This window comes from Channa argus, chromosome 1 (assembly GCF_033026475.1).
Source record: "Channa argus isolate prfri chromosome 1, Channa argus male v1.0, whole genome shotgun sequence".
NCBI lineage: Eukaryota > Metazoa > Chordata > Actinopteri > Anabantiformes > Channidae > Channa > Channa argus.
In genome coordinates this window covers 11,460,800-11,485,481 of record NC_090197.1, presented here as the reverse complement: position 1 = coordinate 11,485,481, position 24,682 = coordinate 11,460,800, and the positions used below count along the sequence as shown (strand labels likewise).

General features: G+C 38.5%; 1 protein-coding gene across 1 annotated transcript; it reads right to left on the bottom strand.

Moving 5' to 3' along the window:
* Positions 1 to 12,986: 12,986 nt before the first annotated feature.
* Positions 12,987 to 22,342, bottom strand: spaca4l (sperm acrosome associated 4 like). The gene is made up of 3 exons (XM_067496894.1): positions 22,193 to 22,342; positions 14,911 to 15,018; positions 12,987 to 14,461 (listed from the first exon to the last, which is right to left on the bottom strand). The coding sequence occupies exons 1-3, from the start codon at positions 22,242 to 22,244 to the stop codon at positions 14,235 to 14,237; spliced, it is 387 nt and encodes a 128-aa protein (XP_067352995.1). The 5' UTR covers positions 22,245 to 22,342; the 3' UTR covers positions 12,987 to 14,234.
* Between the last annotated feature and the right edge of the window lie 2,340 nt (positions 22,343 to 24,682).

The window sequence follows — 24,682 nt, the reverse complement described above, 5'->3', positions numbered from 1 at the left end:
GCACAAGGATGCGAAACATGTAAAAAAATAAACAGGAGAATTCAGATCAGACAGGCAGATAAGGCCGGCTGGGAAGACAGTAGAGTTACTAACTCAGGACAGACAGAAAAAGTCATGGCAGAGCTGCTGGATTGCATTAGATTTTACAGATGTGCCTAATGAATTGACTACTATGAATTCTACTATGATGCTAAATGACTACTATTAATCAAGAATATGTCTGATAAGAAGTTGCAAATGGCGTCGAGGCATTGTCAGCCCACAGTCTTTTCTCAGGCAGTCAATTTGCTAAGCTGAACAGCCAATCAGAAAAGTGATCTATATCTTATTGACAGAAAGTTGATAAAGCCAAGAATGATGTGTATCCCATGTCTACAAATGAATTGACTCATGTGACCATGACACATCATTGTCAGGTGGGATCATTGCACTGATGTCACCCTAAAGGTGGTAATGACTCCACAGAGGCTCAATACTTAAGACTCCCAACAAATCTTTTAGACCCGAGAGATGAAACAAATTGAAGAACCTCAGAGATATGTGTAGATATGTAAGTCCTACTACTGAACAGCAGTTTCAGGATAACATAATGCAAATGCGTCAGCGACGGTTCTGCCAGAAGCCTTTGGCACAGCCACATTTAGAAATAAATATTGGCTGCAGGTGGATTCACCAAGACAAGCCTTTGTATGTCGATTAGATCCAAGAGCCAACTGAAATTTTCTTCGCTAGATAAAACTCAGCGAGATTTGATAAAAAAGCAGTTAAAGTGGTCACCATCACAAATTTGCTTTCTGACACAGAAATCCTGCAGAATCATAACTATTTCTTTTCCATGGCTTCATGTCTCTGAATTCTCAAACTGGAAATAAAAGTACTGGGAGCAGCAAACTGCTAAACTTATATTGTGTATTATGAAAAAGTAAAAAGAGATAGCAGTGACAAATTAGGTTTTCAAATGACTTTTAATTTCTGCAGCTATGTTTTTTCAAGATGACACAAGTAGTTAACAGGATAAATACAATGTCATTAAAAAAATATAAGCAAAATCAACTTCCATAGTGTAGTAATAAGACATAAGAAACCTCATGTCACGTCATATGAGGATATAAATAATCATACTCTATTCAAACAGTTTATTTTGGATAGTGCTTTTCTTCTGCTTTGGTTTAATCAATCATGTTACAACTGGAAATAAGGAGCAGCTGCTAATGTTTCTTCTATTTCGTGTTACAGCAAACTTCCCCACACGGAAGCCAGGACGGCCGCGCCAATGGTGGCAGTGATGGTCATCCTGGCGGAAGCGCTGCCACCACTGTTCAGCTGGTTGCAGTTGTTTGAGGAGCAGCAGTTGGTTTGGCTGGTGTAGTTGACGGTCAGAAACAAGGAATTAACAGTGGTGTTGCAGGTTGTGGTGTTGTCCAGGCAGCCTTGAGTGCTGAAGCCCCCGAAGCTTGGAAGTGACGGGAAAGCTGGGGAAAGAAGTTTGCTTAGGTTAACGAGACCTAAAGAGTTAGAAAGTAATGTTGTACCTTTTCTGACATATTTCTCCCAAATTTTAACGCCATCAGTCTTCCCTGCCTGTTACTCCACAGCCTGAAATATTGCACTTTTTGCTGGACCACATTTATCTCTATTTAATCACTCAAAATTACCAATTCATCTTTTTGCTATACAACTACTTTTTATATCTACTTTTATTCATGTAACAACTACACTGGGTTTGTTAAGGGCTATTTTACTATTGGTAGGTCTAGTATAGCAGATATTATAAACAATTTGGGTAAAACTAGAAATTACTATGTTGTATCCGCATGAAGATAAAACATTGCACAACTGGGAAACTATGCGTGACTGGGAGTGATTTGACTGAATAATTCCTCTACTGTTGGGTAATGTTTGAAGCTAAAGGGTGAGGTTTTACACAATTAAAAGGTGACTTACTTGCTTTTCCAGTATAGCAGACGCTGCTGTCGGATGTGCACGTCTGCTGTTTAGGGAAAAAGCAGAAACCCACCAGACCAAAGGGACACTGGTTGCAGGTCAGGGACTCCACTGAAAAACACATGTGAAAATACAATAGTTAAAATCAAAAAAGACTTTGTGTTGAGCTGTGTAACCTCAGTTTCCGCAGTAGTGATGGAAGATCTATGTGGTTAAAAGAAACAAAATACGTTTAAAACAGGTTGATGCAGTCGGGCTTAAATTTCATCACTTTAATTTTTACCCTGGATAAGCTTTACTGTTGTAGCAGCAATTGTTTTTAAATATTTGTTGTTGTTCTGAAATGAAATAGCATAGTAGTTGAGCAAATGTGTAAATTTGTGGCCGACCACAACATGCACTGTTATGTAAATCATAAAAGTACACCCAAACACACTTTAACATAAAAAAAAAAAAAAAAAAAAGCTGATCAATTTTAGAAAACGTCAAGGATGAAGGATGCTAATCAGTGTTGTGCTTTGGCCCAGTGAAACGAGTAAGTAGGTTAATAGATCATTAGGACGACTGAAAGAGTTAAACAGCTACATTTGATATTAAAGAATTAGTCCCTTTAAAATTAGATTAAAAGATGCTGCTACTGTGTTTTTGTCTGACTGTATTAAACTAAAACAACTGTTACAAAAGTAATAAAACAATTTCAAGTCTTAAAAGCTAAAAAAACAATGTTGACTTTTTTTGCCTTTTTAGAGTAAATTCCAGCATAGAATAAACACAGTTTGACAGAAAAATACATATAATCATTTCTTTGGTCTGTATTATGGATTAAAGTACAACCTCAATCAGATCATTTACTGCCAAAGAATATAACATCAAATTTGTCCAATTCCCTGTGAAAAATGACGGATTATTGGTAGATATTTGGTGAATCTTACCCAACATGAAAGATGCAACAGCTGCAATTAATCCAAATAGGACTTTGGCCATCTTGGTGTGTTGGTTTGGCTCTTGGTCCGAATGCAATAAATTTCTTCTTCAAAGTGCTCAGAGCTTCTTGGTTGCCACAAAACTGATGAGCCTGTTTAGTGAGACATGGGATTTATATGAGAAGAGATCATGAGGGAGTGGACAAGAGGGAGTGGAGATGTCTTTGTCTTTATGGGCATTACAACATTTGCAGATATCAAATAAAGCAAATAAAGGGTGCTGAAACAAGAAGAACCAGTCCCGTAGATGGACAGTGAAGACACTAAAGACACAAACAAAACCAGACACAATGGTGGGAAATGTTTCACTACTCATCCAAGCAACTTCTCCCATCTGAGGAAAGTTGGCTAAGGGACCCAGTTATGTCCTCTGTAGTGGGTCCTGTTTCCCACATGGCCTGAATGCAGCTTATTAGGTGGATAAAAGAGGAGTTGCGAGTCGGGTGGAGTCATAGGGATGTAATGATGACAACTCGTTAGGTCTGGCCTCCTCAGTGAATGTGTGAAGTGGTCTTAATCTTCCTGGAGATGGATGAAAGGGCAGCATAGAAAAAAGGAGACAGATTGTGGCCAAGGCCTCCTTCTGTGCTGAGAGAACGATTCTCCATGTGAACATATTGTGGCTTTATATACTCTCATACCCTTTGTCTTCTCTTCCCAAAGGTGTAGATTGTTGTTCTCAAACAAGTGTTCTTTGTCCTTCAGGTGTACATGCACACTCCTGATTGTGCAGGAAGGTAGCGTGGTTTTCCACCACCCCAGTTACTGGTTTGACTCCAGTCACATATTAAAGTGTCCTTGAGCAAGACACTGAGCCCTAACTTACTTACTCCCGGTGAGTGTTTGCCAGCTGCATAGCAGCTCCCCCATCGGTTTGTGATTGCGACTGGGTGAATGAGAAGCAGTGTGAAACACTTTGAGTACCAATAGTTAGGAAAGCGCTATATAAGTGCAGACTATTTTCCAATTGATTCTGGTCCTGAAGTGGTACTTTTTCAGTACTGGGCCATCCTGGCATAGTTTTCTTCAATGTAAAGCTCTCAACACTCTTCACTGCACTAGATCACAGGTGTGATCCACATATCTGAACCAGAGGGTTGGTGCTGTTCCAAGGAAGGATTTCAGTCCTTTCTTCTCCACTTCCACCATGTACATGTTGGCAACAATACTGTCTGTAGAAGCCACCTCTGTAAGTGAAGTATGTGGTATTCAGACACAAGTCTAAAAGGGGGCAGATCTTATTTGGTTAGGGCTGCTTCTGGTGCGCAGTGTGTTGTCCTCTGCTAATCTTCTCCTAACGACTACGTTGGTGGTGGAGATGCTGCTGAAGAAGGATGTGACCTCAAAGGATGCCATGGTTTCATCAGCATCTAGTTTGAGTCAGCTCCCAGAGCCTGGCTACAAACTCTTTTGAGTTTTGTATGTGGTGGTTACGGTGTCCAACTAGCACTGAAATAGTGGTAGTATTTCACAATGTATGTACCTGAGTCAATGCTGCTGAATGCGGGTCTGAGGGGGGCTTCTTCCTCTTGTATCTTGGGGAGTTCGTAAATAGGTAAAAGGTGGTAACTCAGTTCCATTCAACTTTATTTATATAGCATGAATTCACAACAGAATCACCTCAAGGCACCAACATGGCCATAATAAAGTCTAGACTATAAAGATACACTATATTGCCAAAAGTATTCGGTCACCCATCCAAATAAATAAATTCAGGTGCACAAAGCAAGGTGCATAAAGACATGGATGAGGGAGTTTGGTGTGGAAGAACTTCACTGGCCTGCACAGAGTCCTGCCTTCAACCCGATAGAACACCTTTGGGATGAATTAGAGCGAAGACTGCGAGCACTGTGTATGATGTATTTCATAAACACACTCCTAAACCTCGTGGAAAGCCTTCCCAGAAGAGTTGAAGCTGTTATAGCTGCAAAGGGTGGGCCGACGTCATATTAAACCCTATGGATTAAGAATGGGATGTCAGTAAAGGCGACCATCTGCCTTGACCAGTTTGGGTGAGTGGAAAGTGGAGAGAAAAAAGAAAAGAGCAACAGGAAACAACAACAAATCACTGGCCAAGTTTGTAGGACCATTAGCTCCATGTCAGGGACACCTGCAGAAAGGGACAGAGAGAGGAAGACAGAGAGGGGGAAGGACACTTGTGGGAGAAAGAGGGGTGATGGTCAGATGGTTGATTCTGTTGCTGTAATAAAATACACTACAGGAACCTGGTTGAACGTGGTAGCTATGTTTGGGCCTCTGGCTAAGACCTCCCTGTGTTGCTGGGTGAGTTCCCTGTCTGACAGGATCTTTAACCACTTGTCCTCCGCGTCGTCTTTTTGTTTCTCCGTCCTTCGTCTTACTCATAGTGTGCTCCTCTGGTGTTTGTTTGTAGGACAGAACAATGTCAAACTTCTTCAGTTTGTCTCACTTTCCCTTTGTGGCTTTGGTGCAGTTGTGTATTCTGGACAAAATGGTCGAGGGACATAGAGTGGAATAATCTATCTTTTTATCCTTTAAGTGATTCATTCCAAGCCAGTATTTTATAGACACAATACCTGACAATGAAACATAACATATAACATGTTTATAACCACAGAGAAGTGCTACAGGATGCAGCACTTCTCCCCAGTTTCATTGCAAAAACCATAAACTTCATTTCAATTATGCAAATTTAAAGGTCTACTTATACTTTCACACACATACACACACACACACACACAGATGCTGGAGCCTGCCATGCAACATGCTCAAGTACCCCACAAGGAGCAACATAGCATTCAGTGTCTTGCCCAAAGACACTTCGGCATGTAGCCAGGAGGCACTGGCAGTTGAATCACTGACCCTGGCTTTGAACCTTATTCTGTTTCTTCTGTGCATTCCTTGCAATAGAAGTTAGTCTACCTGTGGTGTTGTGGTTTTTCGTTTTTGTCTGAGCACTTGTGTGTAATAATTGGGTGTATTTTGATTGTTAATGACTGGGATGCCACTCCGTGCAAGTAGGAAAATTATGATTTCATGATGTCACATCTCCAACTCACCTTAATGTTTACAAGGCTAGAGAATCTAATTTGTTTGTATGCTCATAATAATCTAACCAAAGACTAAATTGTGTCTTGTAACAGTCTCACAGTAACAAAACTGCTGTGTGCATCTCCTTATAACATGAAAAGATAAAAAAGGAAAAAAGCAAAACAGGGAACAGCATTTTTTTGTTCAGGTGGCAGCAATAGGCTGCTTTAAGTTAGAGCTGAAAAGCTTTTTGGATAAGAAAGACTGATGTCTTAGGAATCACTGAAGCAGGATACAAATAAATTATTATTGTGTATTATGCCAAAGAAAGAGCAGGTAACAGTGACAACAGAGGCTTTTCAACTTTTTTCAAAATGTTACTTTAATATTTTTGTCCAGAGTACACAAGTACTTAACAGGATAAATACAATGATATTAATAATAAAGCAAAATAACATAATGGAAGATTTATAATCTCAATGTTTCCCTGAAACATCCCATTGATTGACTTCCAGAATGTAGTTTTCTGTTGTGTTTCATGTTTTGAAAATTCCATCATTCTAAAACTGAACCCTGAGAAAACATGAGAAATAAAAAGTGTCACACCATACGAGGATACAAATAATTATACTTAAACACTCATGAGCTTCAAACTGTTTATTTTGGATAGTGCTTTCCTTCTGTTTTGGTTTAATCAATCATGTTACAACTGTAATTCAGGAGCTGCTGCTAACGTGTCTTCTTGTCCATTGTTACAGCAAACTTCCCCACACTGAAGCCAGGACGGCCGCGCCAATGGTGGCAGTGATTGTCATCCTGGCGGAAGTGGTGGCTCCGCTGGAAATCTGGACAGGGTTGCATTTGTCAGAGGAGCAGCAGCTGGTTTGAGTGTTGTAGGTGACGTTCAGAATGGAGGCAGTAGAGGTGGTGTTGCAGGTTGTGGTGTTATCCAGGCAGCCCTGGGTGTTGAAGCCAGCGAAGCTTGAAAGTGCTGGGAAAGCTGAGGAAAGAAGTGTGCTTCAGTGAACAAGACCTACACATTTAAATGGACATTTCTTACATACTTCTCCCTAATTTGAGTGTCATCCGTTTTTACACTTCACTGCCTGGAAATATTGTAATTGTTGCTGTATCACATTTATCTGTATTTCCTGAGTGTGACTGTGGTCACTTATGTTATACTTAATTATCTATTTCTAAGCTACACTTTTCTCGCCTTATGTTGCAGATGTTACATTAAAAATGAGACAAGGTCTTAAAATCACTAACAATCACTATCACCGCACACCTCACTATCCTTCTCCCTCTCTAGATTTTTATTTGCTTTATTTCCTTTAATTCTTCATTTGATCTGTGTCCATTAAAACACCCAAAATTGAATGTTACTTACAAAACTATTACCCTGGGCTTGATATTGTAGATCTAGTATAGAAGATTTTATACACAATTTGTGTAAAACTAAAAATTACTATATTGTATCCGTATGGAGATAAAACATTGCACAGCTGGTTTAACAGCTGGCACACTGTTAAACCATGCGTGACTGGGAGTGACTTGACTGAATAATTCCTCTATTGTTGGGTAATGCTTGAGGCTAAAGGGTGAGGTTTTACATACTTAAAAGGTGACTTACTTGCTAGTCCAGTATAGCAGACGCTGGTATTGAATGTGCAGATCTGCTGTTTAGGTATAAAGCAGAAACCCACCAGACCAAAGGGACACTGGTTGCAGGTAAGGGAGTCCACTGAAAAACATAAGTGAAAACACAATAGATAAAATCGAAAAAGACTTGTTGAGCTGTGCGTGTTGGGGTCGACCACAACACGCATCACTCATTAAAGTGGCCCCAACATAACAAAAGACCAGCTTGTCAATTTTAGAAAATATCAGGCGTGAAAGTGTTGCGCTTTGATTCAGTGAGATTAGTAAAGTAAGTTAGTAGATAATTTGGACGATTGACAGAGTTACACAGCCATTTATTAAATCGTCAGTCCACATAAAGAACGTATTATGTCACTTTCCTCTGTCTCTGTACACTGTCTCTTATCTTCCATAGCAAATAAACTACAAATGAAAATAATCAGTGGATGATGACGTAACAATGCAACACATTTTTGGAATGAATTAACTAACAAAAAAACTTTGTATAAGAGCAAACACTCATTGTGTGTAAAGTAAGTGTAACCGCATCTTTCTATAACCATAACCATGTTTTTTTATTGCTCAAACACAGTTATGGTAAAGTTGAATAAGGCTGCACTGAATCAAACTGGATGTTGTGCCCTAACTCAGGTGAGATGAATTGAGTTGCATTTGTGATTCTGACAACTGACATTGACAAACCAACACATCTTTTTAGAAACTATATAATCTTACAGACAAAAACAATCTTCTTTTGAAGAATGAGTCCCTTGGAAAGTCTTTAAAAATAAATAAAGTGACATAGTTTAAGGATACATCTTTTATAGAACTTGAAGGAAGTGAGTCACACTTTCTCCAGAATATTACATTTTTAACAGTACAAAATCGGATCCTGATTTATGCTGAAAAAAAGGAAAAAAATGTTGCTGGGTTTTTCTGCTTGTATACCCTTAAAAATAATTGTTGATAAAACAGGTTTCACAAGTCTAAAAAGCTAAAAACATTTGAGTTTATTATCCTTTTTGGATTAAATTCCTGCATAAAATAAACTAAATTTACAGAAAATACATAGATTTGCTTTGTCTGAAGAAGATGATTTACTGCCAGAATAAAAAGCATCAATTTTGTCCGGCAAATGGCTGGATCACTGGTTGATATTTGGTGAATCTTACCCAACATGAAAGATGCAACAGCTGCAATGATTCCAAACAGAACTTTGCCCATCTTGGTGTGTTGGTTTGATTCTTGGTTCAAAGACAAAAAGAAATCCTTCTTCAGAGAGCGTAGAGGTTCTTGATTGCAGCTTGTAGCAAAAACTGATGAGGCAGTTTAGTGCGACCTGAGATTTATATAAGGTGACACCTTCAGTTGTCTTGTTGGTTCTTCAGAATTTGGAGATTCCCGAAATGCCCTTCGTTTGCCTTGGTGCTCTAAAACCAGTAGAACCAGTCATGTAAATGGATAATGTAAACAAAAGACAAGGGGCAGAAACCGTCCCAGTCCTTTTCTCAGTTTAGATTTTTACTGCATTCTTCAAATTTTCTGAATAACCGGTTTATTTGTAAAAGTGTCACTTTTAAAAAGTGGAGTCAATCATCTTTTTATAATTTAGGTTGAGTCATTCCAAGCTGGTATCAAATAGACACAAATAAAGATCTTGATGGTGAAACATGTTAACATGTAAAAGAAAGTTTTGCAAAAGTTTATAAACATTATCGGATGTAAAAGGTTTAACAGTTCTCACCAGTTTCAATGCAATAACAATGAACTTTGTATCAATTATGAGCATTTAAAATGTAATGACGACTGTTTGCCAATGTGAACAGCTCCCCAGAGCCGGAGTGGAGCCACTTAGGAACTTACATCATGATACAGTAGCTAAATGTCAATAAAATGAACATAAAGAGATTAAATAAACAGAAAAATAAATGTTTATAAAATGTTTAATCTCTATAAAGTGAATCTCTGAATTAATAGGAGTGAAAGTCAATGAATTTTAAAGAACAATTCAACATTTGATGGTTGTGTTAGGCCTGGTGCACGTAAGAAGATAAAAAAAAAAAATCATCACATTTAAATGATTTTTAATGTTATATTCTGGACAACATACATTCTAGAAAATTCAGTCACAATTCTGTGACTAACGGGCGAATTCGGGAAGTGAGATTTCACAGAAACTCACGTGACTAACCATGACGTGATGAACCATAACGTGGTGAACTAGTGTGAGCCAGAAGCACATGTGTGTGCTGTTTTGTATTGAGAAAGAAAAGGGAGGATACAAAGTTATGGCTGAGAAAACAGGATGTGGATATATTCTGCAGCAGACTGAGCTGAAAACCAGTTTTATTCTCATCTTAAATGAGACTGGTGGAAGCAGAAACATCGTGTTGGTGACACTTCCTGGTCAGCTCACTCTCATTGGCTGTCGTTGGTTTCTGCTGCTCCTTTCACACCACCGTCATTTTCCTTGTGTTGGATTGTGTTTCTGTTGTTCTTGACTGTGAATAAGTGGTTTTCACACATATTCATTCACACCGTCTTACCTGAGGCCACAAACACACACACACACGCACACACACACCCTTCTCCATTGTTTGACCTAGGCCCCACCTATAATATTTTCACCTGGATTTAATTACCATCATCAGCCCTTCAACTATTTGCTGTTTTAACCTTTCATTCTGTGCTGGCTTCCACGACTCAGCTCTGTCTTCACTCCAGGCTCATGCGTTAAGTTCACTTTTGTTAATCTGTTTTTCTGTAGATGTCTGTCTCTCACTACTCGCAATCTAAAACTTTCTGGTTGACTTAATGTCGGCCTATCACTGTCAATCAAGAGAGGTTACCCCCATGTTTCACTGTATATCAGTTATTTAACTGAGTCTGTAGACTCAGGTAAATTAACTTTTTTAAATGCACAGCTGCAATGTGCTGTAAACACGTTTTTATCATGTGGTGTCTCCCGCGTGCACTGATCGCACACTTTAACTTTCTCCTCTTATAAACACGACCCGAGACAATGTCTGCGGCTGATTCTTTCGGTTCCTGAACTGGTCGACTTCCTGCGTGTCTGTGTTCTTGAGCGAACCTAGTGGGTCGGACAATGCTTCGCCTGTCCCTGTCCCTGCATTCAGAACAACTTCCAGCTAAAGTTCAACCATCTTGTCAGAATTCCCGGTTTGTCCGCAGCCAGGTGCCTCTCAAGCACTGCGAACTCCATCAGTCCCTTAAATGTGGCAGTGCAGTGCTGTCAGCCTTAGTAGTCTGTTATAAAAACTAAACTTTTCCCAGGGCCTATACTTCACACTATTCAAATTATGATTTCATGACATCACATCGACATTTCACCTTAAACGTCTACAAGACTAAAGAATCTCATTTGTTTGCATGCTCATAATAAAGTAATATGCTAATCTCCTGAGAACAGAATGGCTGTTTGTATCTTGGTAAAACATGAAACAAAAAAGGAGAAAAGTAAAACAGGAAACTGAGCATTATGCATCTTTTAGTGTAAAAAAGTTTTTTCGGATAAGACACGATCACTATGAACTTAAGGTAACTTCCGAAGCTTTGAACAGATCATTAATGAAACCACAATCAGTAAGACCCAAATATTCTGCTGGCGCAGCCATAAGTCAACCAAAGGTTTAACTCACATTGGTGACATAGAAACGCTGCAGAATCTTAAATATTACTTTAATTCTCTTCTCGTGATTTTTTATCTAAAACATTTCTAGCTTACAGCTAAACTATTACTGTGTATTCTGTGAAAGTATGAATATGTGACAACAGACGCTTTTAATCAATTTTCTTTAATTTTACATTAATATTTTTGTCAAGAGTACACAAATAGTTAAGAGGATAAATACAATCACTTTAAAACAAAGAAAAAAAAACAATGGAAGATTTACAAACTCAAATGTTTCCTTGAAACATCCCATCAATCAACTTCCATTATGTAGACATCTGAGTTTTCTGTTTTATGTTTCATAATTTTGTCAACATAAAACAGAAGAACCCTTACAAGACATGAGAAATAAACTCACATTCATTTGAGAATAAAAAAATACTTAATCATGAGGTCCAAAGACTCTATATTTTTCGTTGGGTTCTTGTTATAATCATTCATGCTACAAATGTATTTCAGGAGTAGCTGCTAATGTTTCCTCCATTAATGTTACAGCAAACTTCCCCACACTGAAGCAAGGACGGCTGCACCAATGGTGGCAGTGATTGTCATCTTGCTGGAAGCAGTGGCAGCGCTAGTCTGGATGGGGTTGCAGTTGTCAGAGGAGCAGCAGTTGGTTTGGGTGCTGTAGTTGGTGGACAGGAAGCTGTCGGTAAAGGTTGAGTTGCAACTTGTGGTGTTATCCAGGCAGCCCTGAGTGTTGAAGCCCGAGAATTTGGACAGAACTGGAAAAGCTGAGGAAAAAAATGTTTGTTTTAGATAACAAGACCTACAAAGCTGGAAAGTAACACGATGCATTTAAATAAACAGTTCAGATTCATAGGTAAAACCTCTAAATTGAAATTAAGGAATTATCATGGTGTATCAGTATGAAGTTCAAACATGAATATCTTGTTCAAAGCCATAAGTGAGCGAGTAAATGCTGAGAAGAGGGTGTATAAGAGTTGACCTACTTGTTACTGCAGTATAACACACGCTAATGTTGGATGAGCAGGTCTCTTTTGTAGGGCCAACGCATACACCCACCAGGCCAAAGGAACATTTGTTGCAGCTCAGGGAATCCACTGAAACAAACAAGGGAAAACACAAAAGTTAAAAATAAAAAAAAAAACAACTCTCTTGGCAAAAAATGTTGGTGATAGTTATGTTCTTTGAATATATTTTTCTCCAAAGACACAAAAGTTGATCTGAATGGAAAATAATTAAAAAACTAAACAAAATCTAAAAGTTTAAAATGTCTGGCTTTTATTCAATGTAGCTTCCCCATCTCCTAATAAACGTGTACTTAAACTTGACCCAGTATACAGGATTGTTTTTGTTAATGCATTTGTAGAATCAGAAAAATATATTCTTACCCAGCATCAAAGATGCAACAGCTACAATGACTCCAAGTAGGATTTTGCCCATTTTTCTTTCTTTGTTGATTCTTCAGAGAACCTGGAGCTTCTTGGATGTTGTGTGCAGTGTAAGTGATGAGTTTGTATTTAATAGCTGTGATACCTCGAGGGAAGGTACAGGGGGGCTGGGCAAATAGACAATTTGGTTGTGGTTTCTAGAAATGTTGCGTTCTGTGCCAAAAACTGACATCAGAACAGAAGAGTTCCTTCATACCAGGGGGTAGGTGTAGTGTTGAAACCAAGAGAACCAGTGGGTCCAGTGAGATGACAGAAAACAGGCATTTGGAAGGAAGAAACTAAATGAGTTACATGACACAAGTCTTTAAACTGTTTGGGGGTTTATTTTAACAAAACATATAGACCATCACGATGGAATAATTCATTTTTAATGATTGTATGGAATATGTTGAAACCAAGCCAATACCAAAGGAAGATGCTGACTAATCGCTGCAATAGCCCAACATTTCACCATCTGCAAACAATCAATCTCATAAGCCATCACTTGGGAAAAAAAAAAAAGTTTTACACAACAATTTATGAGTAATGTCTGGATTTAAAATAAATATCAAAAACATAAACCAGTGAAGTGATGGAGCTATTGACGAACTTAAAGAAAATCAATAAATGTGTTCAGATACTGCCAGGCAGCAGCCAAAGGAGGGATTAAATGATGTTTGTTAAATCTTCACAAAGTGAGCACAAACTAAATTGGAGTACATAAAATGAACAAAAATAGAAAGGTTTATAAATGCTTTGAAATGTATACATCTCCATGAAAATACCAAGAGTCAAAGGCACAACATTTAAAAAAACTGTGATGTCAAGATTGATACAACTTTAGCATGAAGCTGCAGCCAGCACATTGAACTGGAAAAAACAAAAACAGGCTGATACTGAATGAAGAAAAGACGTGTTATCTAAAGCTCACTACCCTGGTTGTAAAGAACCTTTTCCTGTGAACGTTCATTTTACTTACTAAGACTATATTATAGGGCCCCTTGTCTAAAGGGCTACTTTTAGCCAGAGGTAAGATTGCAGCTTTAGTCCATTATGCTAAGCTAATCATCTCCTAGCTGCAGCTTCATGTTTATCAGACAAAACATGGAAGTGTTATCAATCTTGAGTGAGTGCACTTTCTAACTTGTTGAACTATACCAGTAATTCCCAGAAATGGGACTTATTGCGCTAGAAAAAATAAGGTATACAGTGTATATCTAACAGGCGAATAAGCTTTTGAGACATTACTCATTCAAGTGGTGAAAGGCAAACGCAGGGCACTTAGAATGCGTTAGCAATATAAAGGTCTGTCTACCAAACAGTAATATCCACATCCATTGAATGAGGTCTAATACATTCTAAACATACATAAAGAGGGAATTGAGTTTTTACTCAAACACGCTTGTAAAATGAAAAGTATAATACACTTTAAAAAGGACAGTAAACGCAAATCCCATGTGGAGAAAAACAAAAACAAGGTCTGATATTTGATGAAAGCATTTAATTTAATCCTTGTACACCTGACTTGTGTGGGTACTGTGTGTTTTGTCTGTGTGCATCTTGTGTCGTCTGTCAAATCAGGATGTTGGCCACAAACAAAGCAATGATGGTGGTGAAAGCCAAGGCCAGGCCAGAGGCCCCAGACAGCTTGGAGCCACCATTGCACAGCTCGGTGTCACAGCACGTCTTGGTCAGGGAATACGTGACAGCAGGGTCTATGGCGGTATACTCAAAGTCTTCGGTCTTGTCGCAGTCGTCCGATGCTAGACAGCCCTTCGACACGATATCCAAGTTGTCAGCTGTGGAGCAACAGCAAACACCACTGGTAAAACCATTTACCTCTTTCGCCAACATTCCACAATTTCAAGTATTCTACCTTTCATACACAATGGCAAGGCAGCAAAATGCTGTAATAATGTCTCCTTACACAGGTGGGTGTAAAAGGGGAAGGCCTAGGTTTACATGTGGCAATATATTACTCAAGTCTGTGGGCAGCTTACTGGTTATTGTATATTCAATAATGGTGACCCCAAGGTGAAAGTACACTGGTTGAGAATAAACGACAAACAAAAATATTCTGTTCATCAGCTAACGAAATAAGCAGCAACCTTTCCTCTTGTCACCACTTTTGAATCCTTGAATTATGATTGCTGTGCAACGTAGAGATTGCAACCACAGGGAGTTTCAGACGCATGGTGATGAGCGTTTTTTAAGGAATGTTGTATGGTGAGATGTTTAGCTCCTTTACCTGCTTTTCCAAGACCACTGAAGCATTTTTCACCATCTTGACATGTTACTTTAGTGGTGGTAGTGCACTGGTTTCCAATGTCGCAATTGTAGCACTGCAAACCTTGACCTGATAAACAGAGGAAGAAGAGGAGCAGAATTAGTGTACAGGAGTGCGACAAGCTACATCTTAATGTCTAAAATACAGGACTGTGTTCACCATCAACGAGATGGTGCGGTTTCTTTTAGTTGGTATCATATAGCAGCTTGTCTTTTCTGAGTCAATCATCATTGAAATACTTCCTCAGTCTCAAAACAGTTTAACTTATTGTTGAGTAAATGTTTCAGCTCAAAAACAATTAGGTTTGTCTGCTTGCGTTTGGACAATAAAAATAAAAAGGTCAACACAAACATGTCGCACACGATTGAAAATAGCAAACACAGACGCAGTTCCCCTTAAGATAATCTACACTGATCCTGTGACAATAAAAGAAAAAAAAGATTAAAAGTCAGTTCACAGCTATCAACTATAATGAGCAAACAGGGGAAATGCAATGGTCAAAGGAAGTGAATTAGCTATAAAACAGAAAGACGGGGGCAAAAAAAAAAAAGAAAGTTCTGAGATTATCTAGATTGTATGATTACTAACTCAGTGTTGTGTTTTCCAAGTGGAGTGGCCATTGTAAGGCTGACCCAGCAACGAGCGACTGTGCTGGGAGCGGGGGAAAACCCACAAGCCTGTGAAAGCCTCTTTAACATTGTTGGAAACCGGTAGCTCAAGTTGGGACGTCATGTGTCCCATGACTGGCATTGGAAAGAACACAGTAATCAGAAGTAGTAACATAAACGCAATGTCTAGAAAATTACCTTTTATGATTTGCTGGTTCAAGAATGTCACGAGTGAGTTGCAGCATCATAGGTGCATGCAGGGAAATTACTGTATGCAAATGTCCATTTTCTATCAACACGTTGTAAGGACTTTAAAGGGAATCCACAGCATAAAATTATAATCACTAAATGAGTTACTTCTGCTGAGATACATGTTATTTCTGTACATTTGAAGCATAGCCTTCGTTAAGCTGAACCAGTTTTTACAGGGACAGAGGTGTAAACGGACAGTATTCAGCTCCTGCAGTACAGTTATCACAACAAATTTGCAAATCAAATGTCCCCCAACATTAGGATCAGCACTGAAAAACACGCTTCCAAGGTGAAACTCCATTTAAATAACTACTTTTCTACTCTAAATATTTTATGCTTTGGAGATACGTTACAGTTAAAACCAGTCATTAAATCAATGGTAAGACACATGAGGGTATTTCCTTGTTATTAGTTTGGCGCAACAAAATTGCCGTGATATTTATAACATTAATCTGTTGCCAAATAAGATATGTTTTATCTCCTTCAACCTCTGGTTATGTTACACTACATTTACTCTGCCATTACTTAGATGGATGTCTGATTAGATATGAAGCTGATGCATTAACAGATGTTTGGGTTTCTGACTCAACATTATATTGTATCATTTTATTACAGCTGAGGACTTCCTCAATTTTAGGTGTGCACTGGATTGTGCGACAATAGAATCCATTCCATCAGTCAGAAAACACAAACAAACCCAAAATGGTACAGGACTTGATCGAAATTGACTTAAACTCAACCACATTTTTAGATACTAATCTTTAAAATAAGTGAAATTTATTTAGATTTAACATGTTTTGAGATGGATTAATTTCGATTACAGGTTCATAGAAGTTAAGAACTTGGATTATTCTAAGGTAAGAAAACACCTTTTTACAACTCCACACGCCCTGTCGCTCTTGGTTTCGGTCACACCCAAACTCAGGTACAGGTACAGTTAACAACTTCCAAACTTTTGACATGCTCTCATTACTCTTGCTCTAATAATCACAGGCATATCAGTAAAATATATTCTATTGCAAGGGGGGGAGGGGGGAGGGGAGGGGGGCTCCTACCAGGCACCAAACCCCTTTTTAAAAAAGGCATATTTAAATATGTAGTTTTTTTTCCCCCCCGTGTTCCAAAGTTTTAGGTTCATCACTTAACATTAGTCTCATGTGACCTCAGTGCTGCCACTCCTAGTAACACTGCAACACTTTGTAATGTTGACTGACTTGTTACATGTCAGTATTCTCCTGCTGTGCTATACACATCCAAAACCCAGTCTGACCTGTTTGTGCGCTTAAGAGGTAAGAGAGCAAAGTTTAAAATCAATGTTAACATTTCTTGATGGAAATGTAATTAAATTACAGAAAGGTTCAAACATGCCACAACCACCAACATGTGTAAAACTAAGCACAACATGACCAACATAAACAAAACGACCAGAGTTGTAAAATACCCATGAAAATACACTGGACAGAGGTCTTCACCTCCCCTGATGGCAACAGATATTTAAGGCCAGCGGCACATTTTGCAAGATACGGTTCCGGGAAAATGATGCGCATACGTTACAAGAACTAGTGCAGTCAATCACTTTTGACAACAATCGGCAGAGGAAATTGGCACACGAAAAGTCGCTGTACATTTTTGCACATCCAAGGTTTGGCAAATATCAGGAAATATATATTCGTCACCATCTCGGCCATTAAAACCCTTACAATCAGTGCTTACTGTATTTACAGTGGAAAAAAGAAATGAGCAGTAAGCTTCAGTTATGCCACTTCCCTCACCGTGGTAATAAGTGCATGAGAAAAGACGACAAAAGAAAAAGAGGAAATCCAGAATCTTCAAATGGGGATGAAATCTCAGATTCTTTACTTACATTTTGTTGCTAAAAATCATTCTGGACACCTACTAAAAATCATTCCAGTCCAACACAAAAGTCCTACAAAAATCCTACATTCATTAAAGCAAAAATGTTTAAAGAGATGTTGAACAAAGTTAAAATACATTTGGGGGCGTTTGTGTTGTATTTGTTTGTCCAACATGAGTTTCCTTTCCCTTTCCTTAAACTAGTGCCACAAGCCAAAACAAGCATTTCAATGTAAATGTCTGCAATGTTACCAGTGGAAGGAAAATATACAAATAAGCGATTAAATACATTGCAGTTCAATCCATAAAAAATCCATAAAAGAAAGATGCAGCACACTTCATAAGTTTTTCATACTGGGGGGAAAGTACAAATTCTCCTCTGAAATCTAGGGGGACAATTACTTCAAGCATTGTTCATGGTCAGGGGGAGAGAGGCGCCATCTTCTAGTTTGTGTGGAACTATGCTGAGCCCCCTAATGAGTAAAGTCAGTGTTATACTGCCCTCTACCCCTCAGTCATTGTAACTACAACTCCAAAGTGTTCTTCTGTTACATTTTTAAGGAACCAAAGACAGGGAGTCTAATATTTTAGAATAGTTAGTTATATTGTTGACAGTTGTTTAGGGTACCAATGATTTCCATGTAAGGGCATCAGTGCTGTCCCTGTAACATCTAAAAAAATAGTTTGTTTCTAGGAATAAGTATTTAAACTGTGCATCCTTAACATTTTAAACTCTAAACAGCAAATAACATAATTGAAATTAATTTTACAGTACATGTCATGCGCTAAAGCAACACTCCAATTAGTATGGAAAGTTAAACTGACGCCATGGCAGGATGGGAATTGTACAAAGGTTTAGATTTAGAATCACAGTGGCAACATCTTCGAAGCATGGGAGTAACCAGGATGATAGGAGTAGTAGCCAGATTAAATGTTTTTGGTGTGAATATAATTGTTTGCCCCAGTAAATTATAATAATAAAAAGAACCTTATACCCTATAGACAGTACTTGGATTCTTTTTTTGTATCATTTACTTTTCCCATCATGATTATTTGCTGCAGTAGTTTAAAAATGTGGACCAACATCGCTTACACGGCATATTATAGTGATTATATTCCAGGAAATAAAAAGCAATGTGAGCCTTGATGAAACCGTATACAAGTGACTTGTGTAACTGATGAATTTGCAGATCCTCAAGTATGCAGAAATCGTTTTTTAAGGGACAAATATCGGTCACATCTTCCTTGTTGGAAAAAAAAACAACCCCCCAGAAAAAAAAAAACACAGAAAGCTGCAAATTAAAATAGTATGTGTTCTTATTGATGGAGGGTTGCATACCACAATTTTTCACAAAAACTCGAACTTGTGCAAACAGTATCATTTAATAAAATCCTGCAATGTTCTGCTACATTTTGGTAGAGAGATAGGACTTGTTGCTAAATTGCTCTCACTACTACTCCAAAAACTAGGACCATAATCGTGTCACTTAGACTTTTTGGGCAGTTAAGAGTGATTTCCGCAAAAAGAGTTCGGAAGCACAGGCCCTGTATGTTGAAGCATAGCTGGCAGTCACACAGACTCGCCTATTTGTGCATTTCTCTGGCACCTGGATGCTGCACCTAACCTCTCACTAGCCTGTAACATTTGATGTGGACTTGTCAACAGTCTATGACTGAAATAGTCACATTTCCCCACAACTCACACACCTACTGACCAGTGGTCATTTGTGCAACGCTAAGGTTTTTTTTAAAGAGAGTAAGATCACCTCTACACTAGAATGTCGACAGAAGATCTCCATTTGTGAGCCACTCTTCTGTCGAAGACAACATTCTAGTGTAGAGGTGATCTTAGTCTTTCAAAAAACCCTTAGCGTATTGGTCCAAACAGTTAACACACCCAGTCAGACATCATCCTCATGCTCGCTCCCCTGATCACACCCAGCATCGCACCCACCTCGTCTCTCTCTGGAGACGATGCCTGCTTGCGAAGACCCGGACCGTTATAATCCCCGTAAAACTCTCCCCCGGTATTTGTAAGCTTCCAACTCCCATCCAAACGTCACAGTTACACAGTCAGAGAAGGTCTCGTGAGACACACCCATTTATTTTTCTCCCCACGGCCTCCCACCTGTGAGACGTACAGGTAGCAGGATGATTTCTAAGGAGTTGGAAAGGAGTTTATACCTGATCTGTGTATGTACTGATCAGCCATGTGTTGCATTTATGCATCAATTTCAAGGTCCACTACTTTAACAGCTGCAGTAGTAGTAGCTGTTTTTTTTGGGGGGGAAGAGGCAGTTGCATTGACACAAGTAAAGAAATTAAGACTATTTTTGCCTCTGGTGGAGTTTAGCACCACACATCTTTAGTCAAAGTGATTCAGTTAAAAGATGACATCTCAGTCTAAGAAAGTAGGGATTACCAGATGAAAATAAACCCAAAGGTATGGGTTCATGTCAGGTCATTGATCAGGTTCATTATTTGCACCCCCCCATAGCTGCAGGGACACCCAAAGGACAATTTATAGTTCTCTTACAAAAAAAAAGCATAAATCTTACAACTCCTTATTATCAGATTCTTAGTTGTATTTCTTGTGAGTTTTACTAAATTGCAATGCTATATAAAGGGCACTCGGTTAAACAAGTTGGACAAATGTTTACAAGTGTTTATGCAAAAGGTAAACTACAAAGGCAATCAAAGCTATCAAAGCCATATGACGTCACTAATGACAACAGTACACAGAGACGTCTAAAAAACACATTACATAAAAATTACATTACACGAAGACACGTGTTATATAAAACAAATAACTGTGGACCCTTGATTGACTCATAACTCATACACTAAGAAAGGATAACTGGGCCAAAGCTATGACATTCAAGTGAAAAGCAGAATACAGGTCTACTACAGTGTGTACTACAAAGGTGTGGTTTGAAACAAGAGACCAAAGCAAAAAGCTTTTGAGATCATAAAGTCAAAAATGGACTACAATGGCCTCAAAATGCAAAAGTAAGACAAATTTCGGCTGTACATCCTCTAAAGAGGTGGACTTGGGGATAGGGCATAGCATTCAGTGTTACAAGGTTAGGTATTTCTCAGGAGGTAGCCAGCAGGTTGGGACACTAGTCTTTTAATGACGCCTGAAAAAAAAAGATCACTCATATCTCACAAACACCCCAACCTGTAATAACAGGCTTTTACAGGAGTAAAAGCCTGGGATGTGCAGCGGGTAGATGCACAACTGCGCCCACAGTATTTTTGCTGAAATCCGAGACAGTAAATGTGTTTGTTGGTTTCCATTTTATAAGTAAAAAGGAAACCAACAAATACATTTACTCCCAAGGATTTCAGCAAAAATACAGAGGGCTACTAATGGAAAATTTCTTGTTTTATTTAAAAAATAAATAATTTGCCATTTGTTAGTGTCCAAATATGGAGTGTACAACTCGTGCACTCAAAGTATCCCACAATGCAACACTTTTGGTAACAATGGTTCTAGCCCCATTTTCGAAATGTGAACAATTGCCATTGCAGGGCTCACACACAGCAGTTAGTGAGTTTCCTTAGTTTAGTGAGTTTGCTTTGAGGTTTTCTCCTTTACTTAGATCTTTGCTGCCTTTACCTCACTTGTCATCTGCTAAATGACTAAATGTAAATGTGAGTGTTAGTAAGTGTGCGTGATGTCACTCGAGTGCTCACTATTGAGTGAGCTACTTTGTGTACACAACAAAAGAAGTGTGGCGTTGTGACTTTTGGCTAAGCATTAAGGGTTTAGCATTTTTAGCTAGCACTACAAATTATTTTTAGCCAGCATTTGAACAATTTATCCAATGATTTTTTTTTTACTCATTTACCTACCACTGTCTAAAAGTTACTTGTAGCACTTTTAACTAACCATTCCAGCCATTTTCAGCTTACATTTACATTTAGCAGACGCTTTTATCCAAAGCGGCTTACAAGTGAGGTTACAAGGCAGCAAAGATCTAAGTCAAGGAGAAAACATCAAAGCAAAGTTGATCTAAGTCAAGAGAAAACATCAAAGCAAAGTCCTATCAGCTATTTCTTTCAAGCATTTTGCGCAGCAGTTGGACAGTTTTGCTGCTGAGCATTTCCACAAATATGTAAAGGTTTTGCATTTATACATATGTAGGATACTTTTTTTAATGTATTGGTTTTTCTGAAGTGATAGTTAAAGAAAATCAATCAGCTGACAGTAAACAAAACTCATGGCTAATTATTGTCAGTGCCCCCCTTCCCAAAAAAACAAAACAAAAAAAACAAAAACATACTGGTCCACACAGTGAACACACCCAGTCAGACATCATCCTCATGCTCGCTCCCCTGATCACACCCAGCATCGCATCCAGGATCGCATCCAGCGCTAAACACATGATAAACTTCCCCAACTCTAATAAAGTGAATCAAATATTAACATTTTACTCGAAACGTGTTGGACAGAATTTGTTGGCAGTTGACGTAATAAAACTAAAACGCACATTCCTGGATGAATTAAAATGATCTTTTCTCACCGACAGCGAAGAACATCCCGACTGCAAAAAGCTGGAGGATAATTCTGTTCATCTTGGAAATTAACGAGAATAAAATAAAAAGTAAAAAGTGGAATCTCTGGAGACGATGCCTGCTTGCGAAGACCCGGACCGTTATAAACCCCGTCAAAATTTTCCCCCGGTATTTGTAAGCTTCCAACTCCCATCAATACGTCACAGTTACGCAGTCAGAGGATATACATCCATTTACATCCCATAAATATGATTTTCAACATGATGAGTTTTACTAAACTGCAATGCTAGTTAAACTAAAAAGGCAATCAAAGCTATCAAAGCCATATGATGTCACTAATGACATCAGTACGCAGAGACCTTACAAACACACATTACATAAAACAAATAACTGGACCCTTGATTGACTCATATTTCATACACTAAGAAAGGATAACTGGGCCAAAGCTATGACATTCAAGTGAAAAGCAGAATACAGGTAGTCTTCACTAAGAAAGGTGTGGTTTGAAACAACTACAATGGCCTCAAAATGCAAAAGTAAGGAAAATATGGGCTGTACATCCTCTACAGAGGTGGAATTTGAGACTTGGGGATAACATTCAGTGTTACAAGGTTAGACATCAAAGCAAAGCCCTATATCAGCTATTTCTTTCAAGCATTTTGTGCAGCAGTTGGACTGTTTTGCTGCTGACCATTTGCACAAATGTTAACTATGTAAACGTTTTGCATTTATACATACGTAGGATACATTTATCTAAGTTTTTTTAAAATGTATTGAGTTATGCTGCAGTGACAGATAAAGAAAATCAATCAGCTGACAGTAAACAAAACTCATGGCTACATTATTATTGTCAGTGCCCCCCCCCCCCCCAAAAAAAACCACCATACTGGTCAAAACAGTGAACACACCCAGACATCATACTCATGCTCGCTCCCGATCACACCCAACATCACACCCAGCGCTAAACACATGATACACTCCCCCAACTCTAATAAAGTGACTCAAATATTAACATTTTACTCGAAACGTGTTGGGACAGAATTTGTTGGCAGTTGACGGAATAAAACTTAACTAAAGCGCACATTCCTGGTTGAATTAAAATGATCTTTTCTCACCGACAGCGAAGAACATCCCGACTGCAAAAAGCTGGAGGATAATTCTGTTCATCTTGGAAATTAACGAGAATAAAATAAAAAGTAAAAAGTAGTAATAAGTGGAATCTCTGGAGACGATGCCTGCTTGCGAAGACCCGGACCGTTATAATCCCGTCAAACTTTCCCCCCGGTATTTATAAGCTTCCACCTCCCATCCAAATGTCAGTTACCGAGGAGGTCTCGTGAGACACACCCATTTATTTTTCTCCCCACGTCCTCCCACCTGTGTGACGTACAGGTAGGGGGATGATTTCTAAGGAGTTGGAAACGCGGTGGTGTTTTATGGCGTCCTTATAATATTCCAGTATGGAAATATGACATTTTAGGCTTTAAAATATTAAGAAAGGTTCAGAAAGATGATCATAGGTCAAATGAATTAAATTGCACAGCTGGTCATGATGTTATACCTGATCTGAGTATGTACTGATCAGCCATGTGTTGCATTTATGCATCAATTTCAAGGTCCACTACTTTAACAGCTGCAGTAGTAGTAGCTGTTTTTTTGGGGGGGAAGAGGCAGTTGCATTGACAAGTGAAGAACTTAGGACTATTTTTGTCTCAGGTGGAGTTTAGCACCACACATCTTTAGTCAAAGTGATTCAGTTTAAAAGATGACACATTAGTCTAAGACAAGCGGGATTTACCTAAAACCTCCAACCAAAGAAGCATGTTAAAAAGTGAGGAAAGTTAAACAAACCGGATGAAAATAAACCCAAAGGTATAGGTTCATGTCAGCTCATTGATCAGGTTCATTATTTGCACCCCCATAGCTGCAGGGACACCCTAAGGACAATTTATAGTTCTCTTACAATAAAAAAGCATAAATCTTAATTCAACTCAGTATCAGCTTCTTAGTTGTATTTCATGTGACATGTACCCAGTGTCCCGTGGGAAGATAATCTGCAGACTCCCCATGTTAGGATTATCAGAAAAATCACACATAATTGTATCATGTTAATAACTATTTTTGCTTTTATATTAATGCATTCACATTTCCAGGTCCTTAAAAGGCGTTAAAATACAACAGGGAAAATGGGTTTTCAAGATAGAATATCACACTAATAATGGCACTGTGGTGGCACATTAGAATTTTAGCCATTTCTACATAAATATGATTTTCAACATGATGAGTTTTACTAAATTGCAATGCTATAAAGGGCACTCGATTAAACAAGTTGGACAAATGTTTACAAGTGTTTATGCAAAATGTAAACTACAAAGGCAATCAAAGGCTATCAAAGCTATCAAAGCTATCAAAGCTATCAAAGCCAAATAATGTCACTAATGAGATCGTCAGTACGCAGAGACATCACAAACACACGTCTCACGTTATAGAAATAAGTA

Coding starts and splice junctions, on each gene's coding strand:
- spaca4l (XM_067496894.1), bottom strand. CDS start 22,244: ATGAACAGAATTATCCTCCAGCTTTTTGCAGTCGGGATGTTCTTCGCT. Junction 15,019..22,192: donor CGGGATGTTCTTCGCTGTCG/GTGAGAAAAGAT, acceptor TCTGTTTATCAG/GTCAAGGTTTGCAGTGCTAC. Junction 14,462..14,910: donor CAGTGGTCTTGGAAAAGCAG/GTAAAGGAGCTA, acceptor GTTGCTCCACAG/CTGACAACTTGGATATCGTG.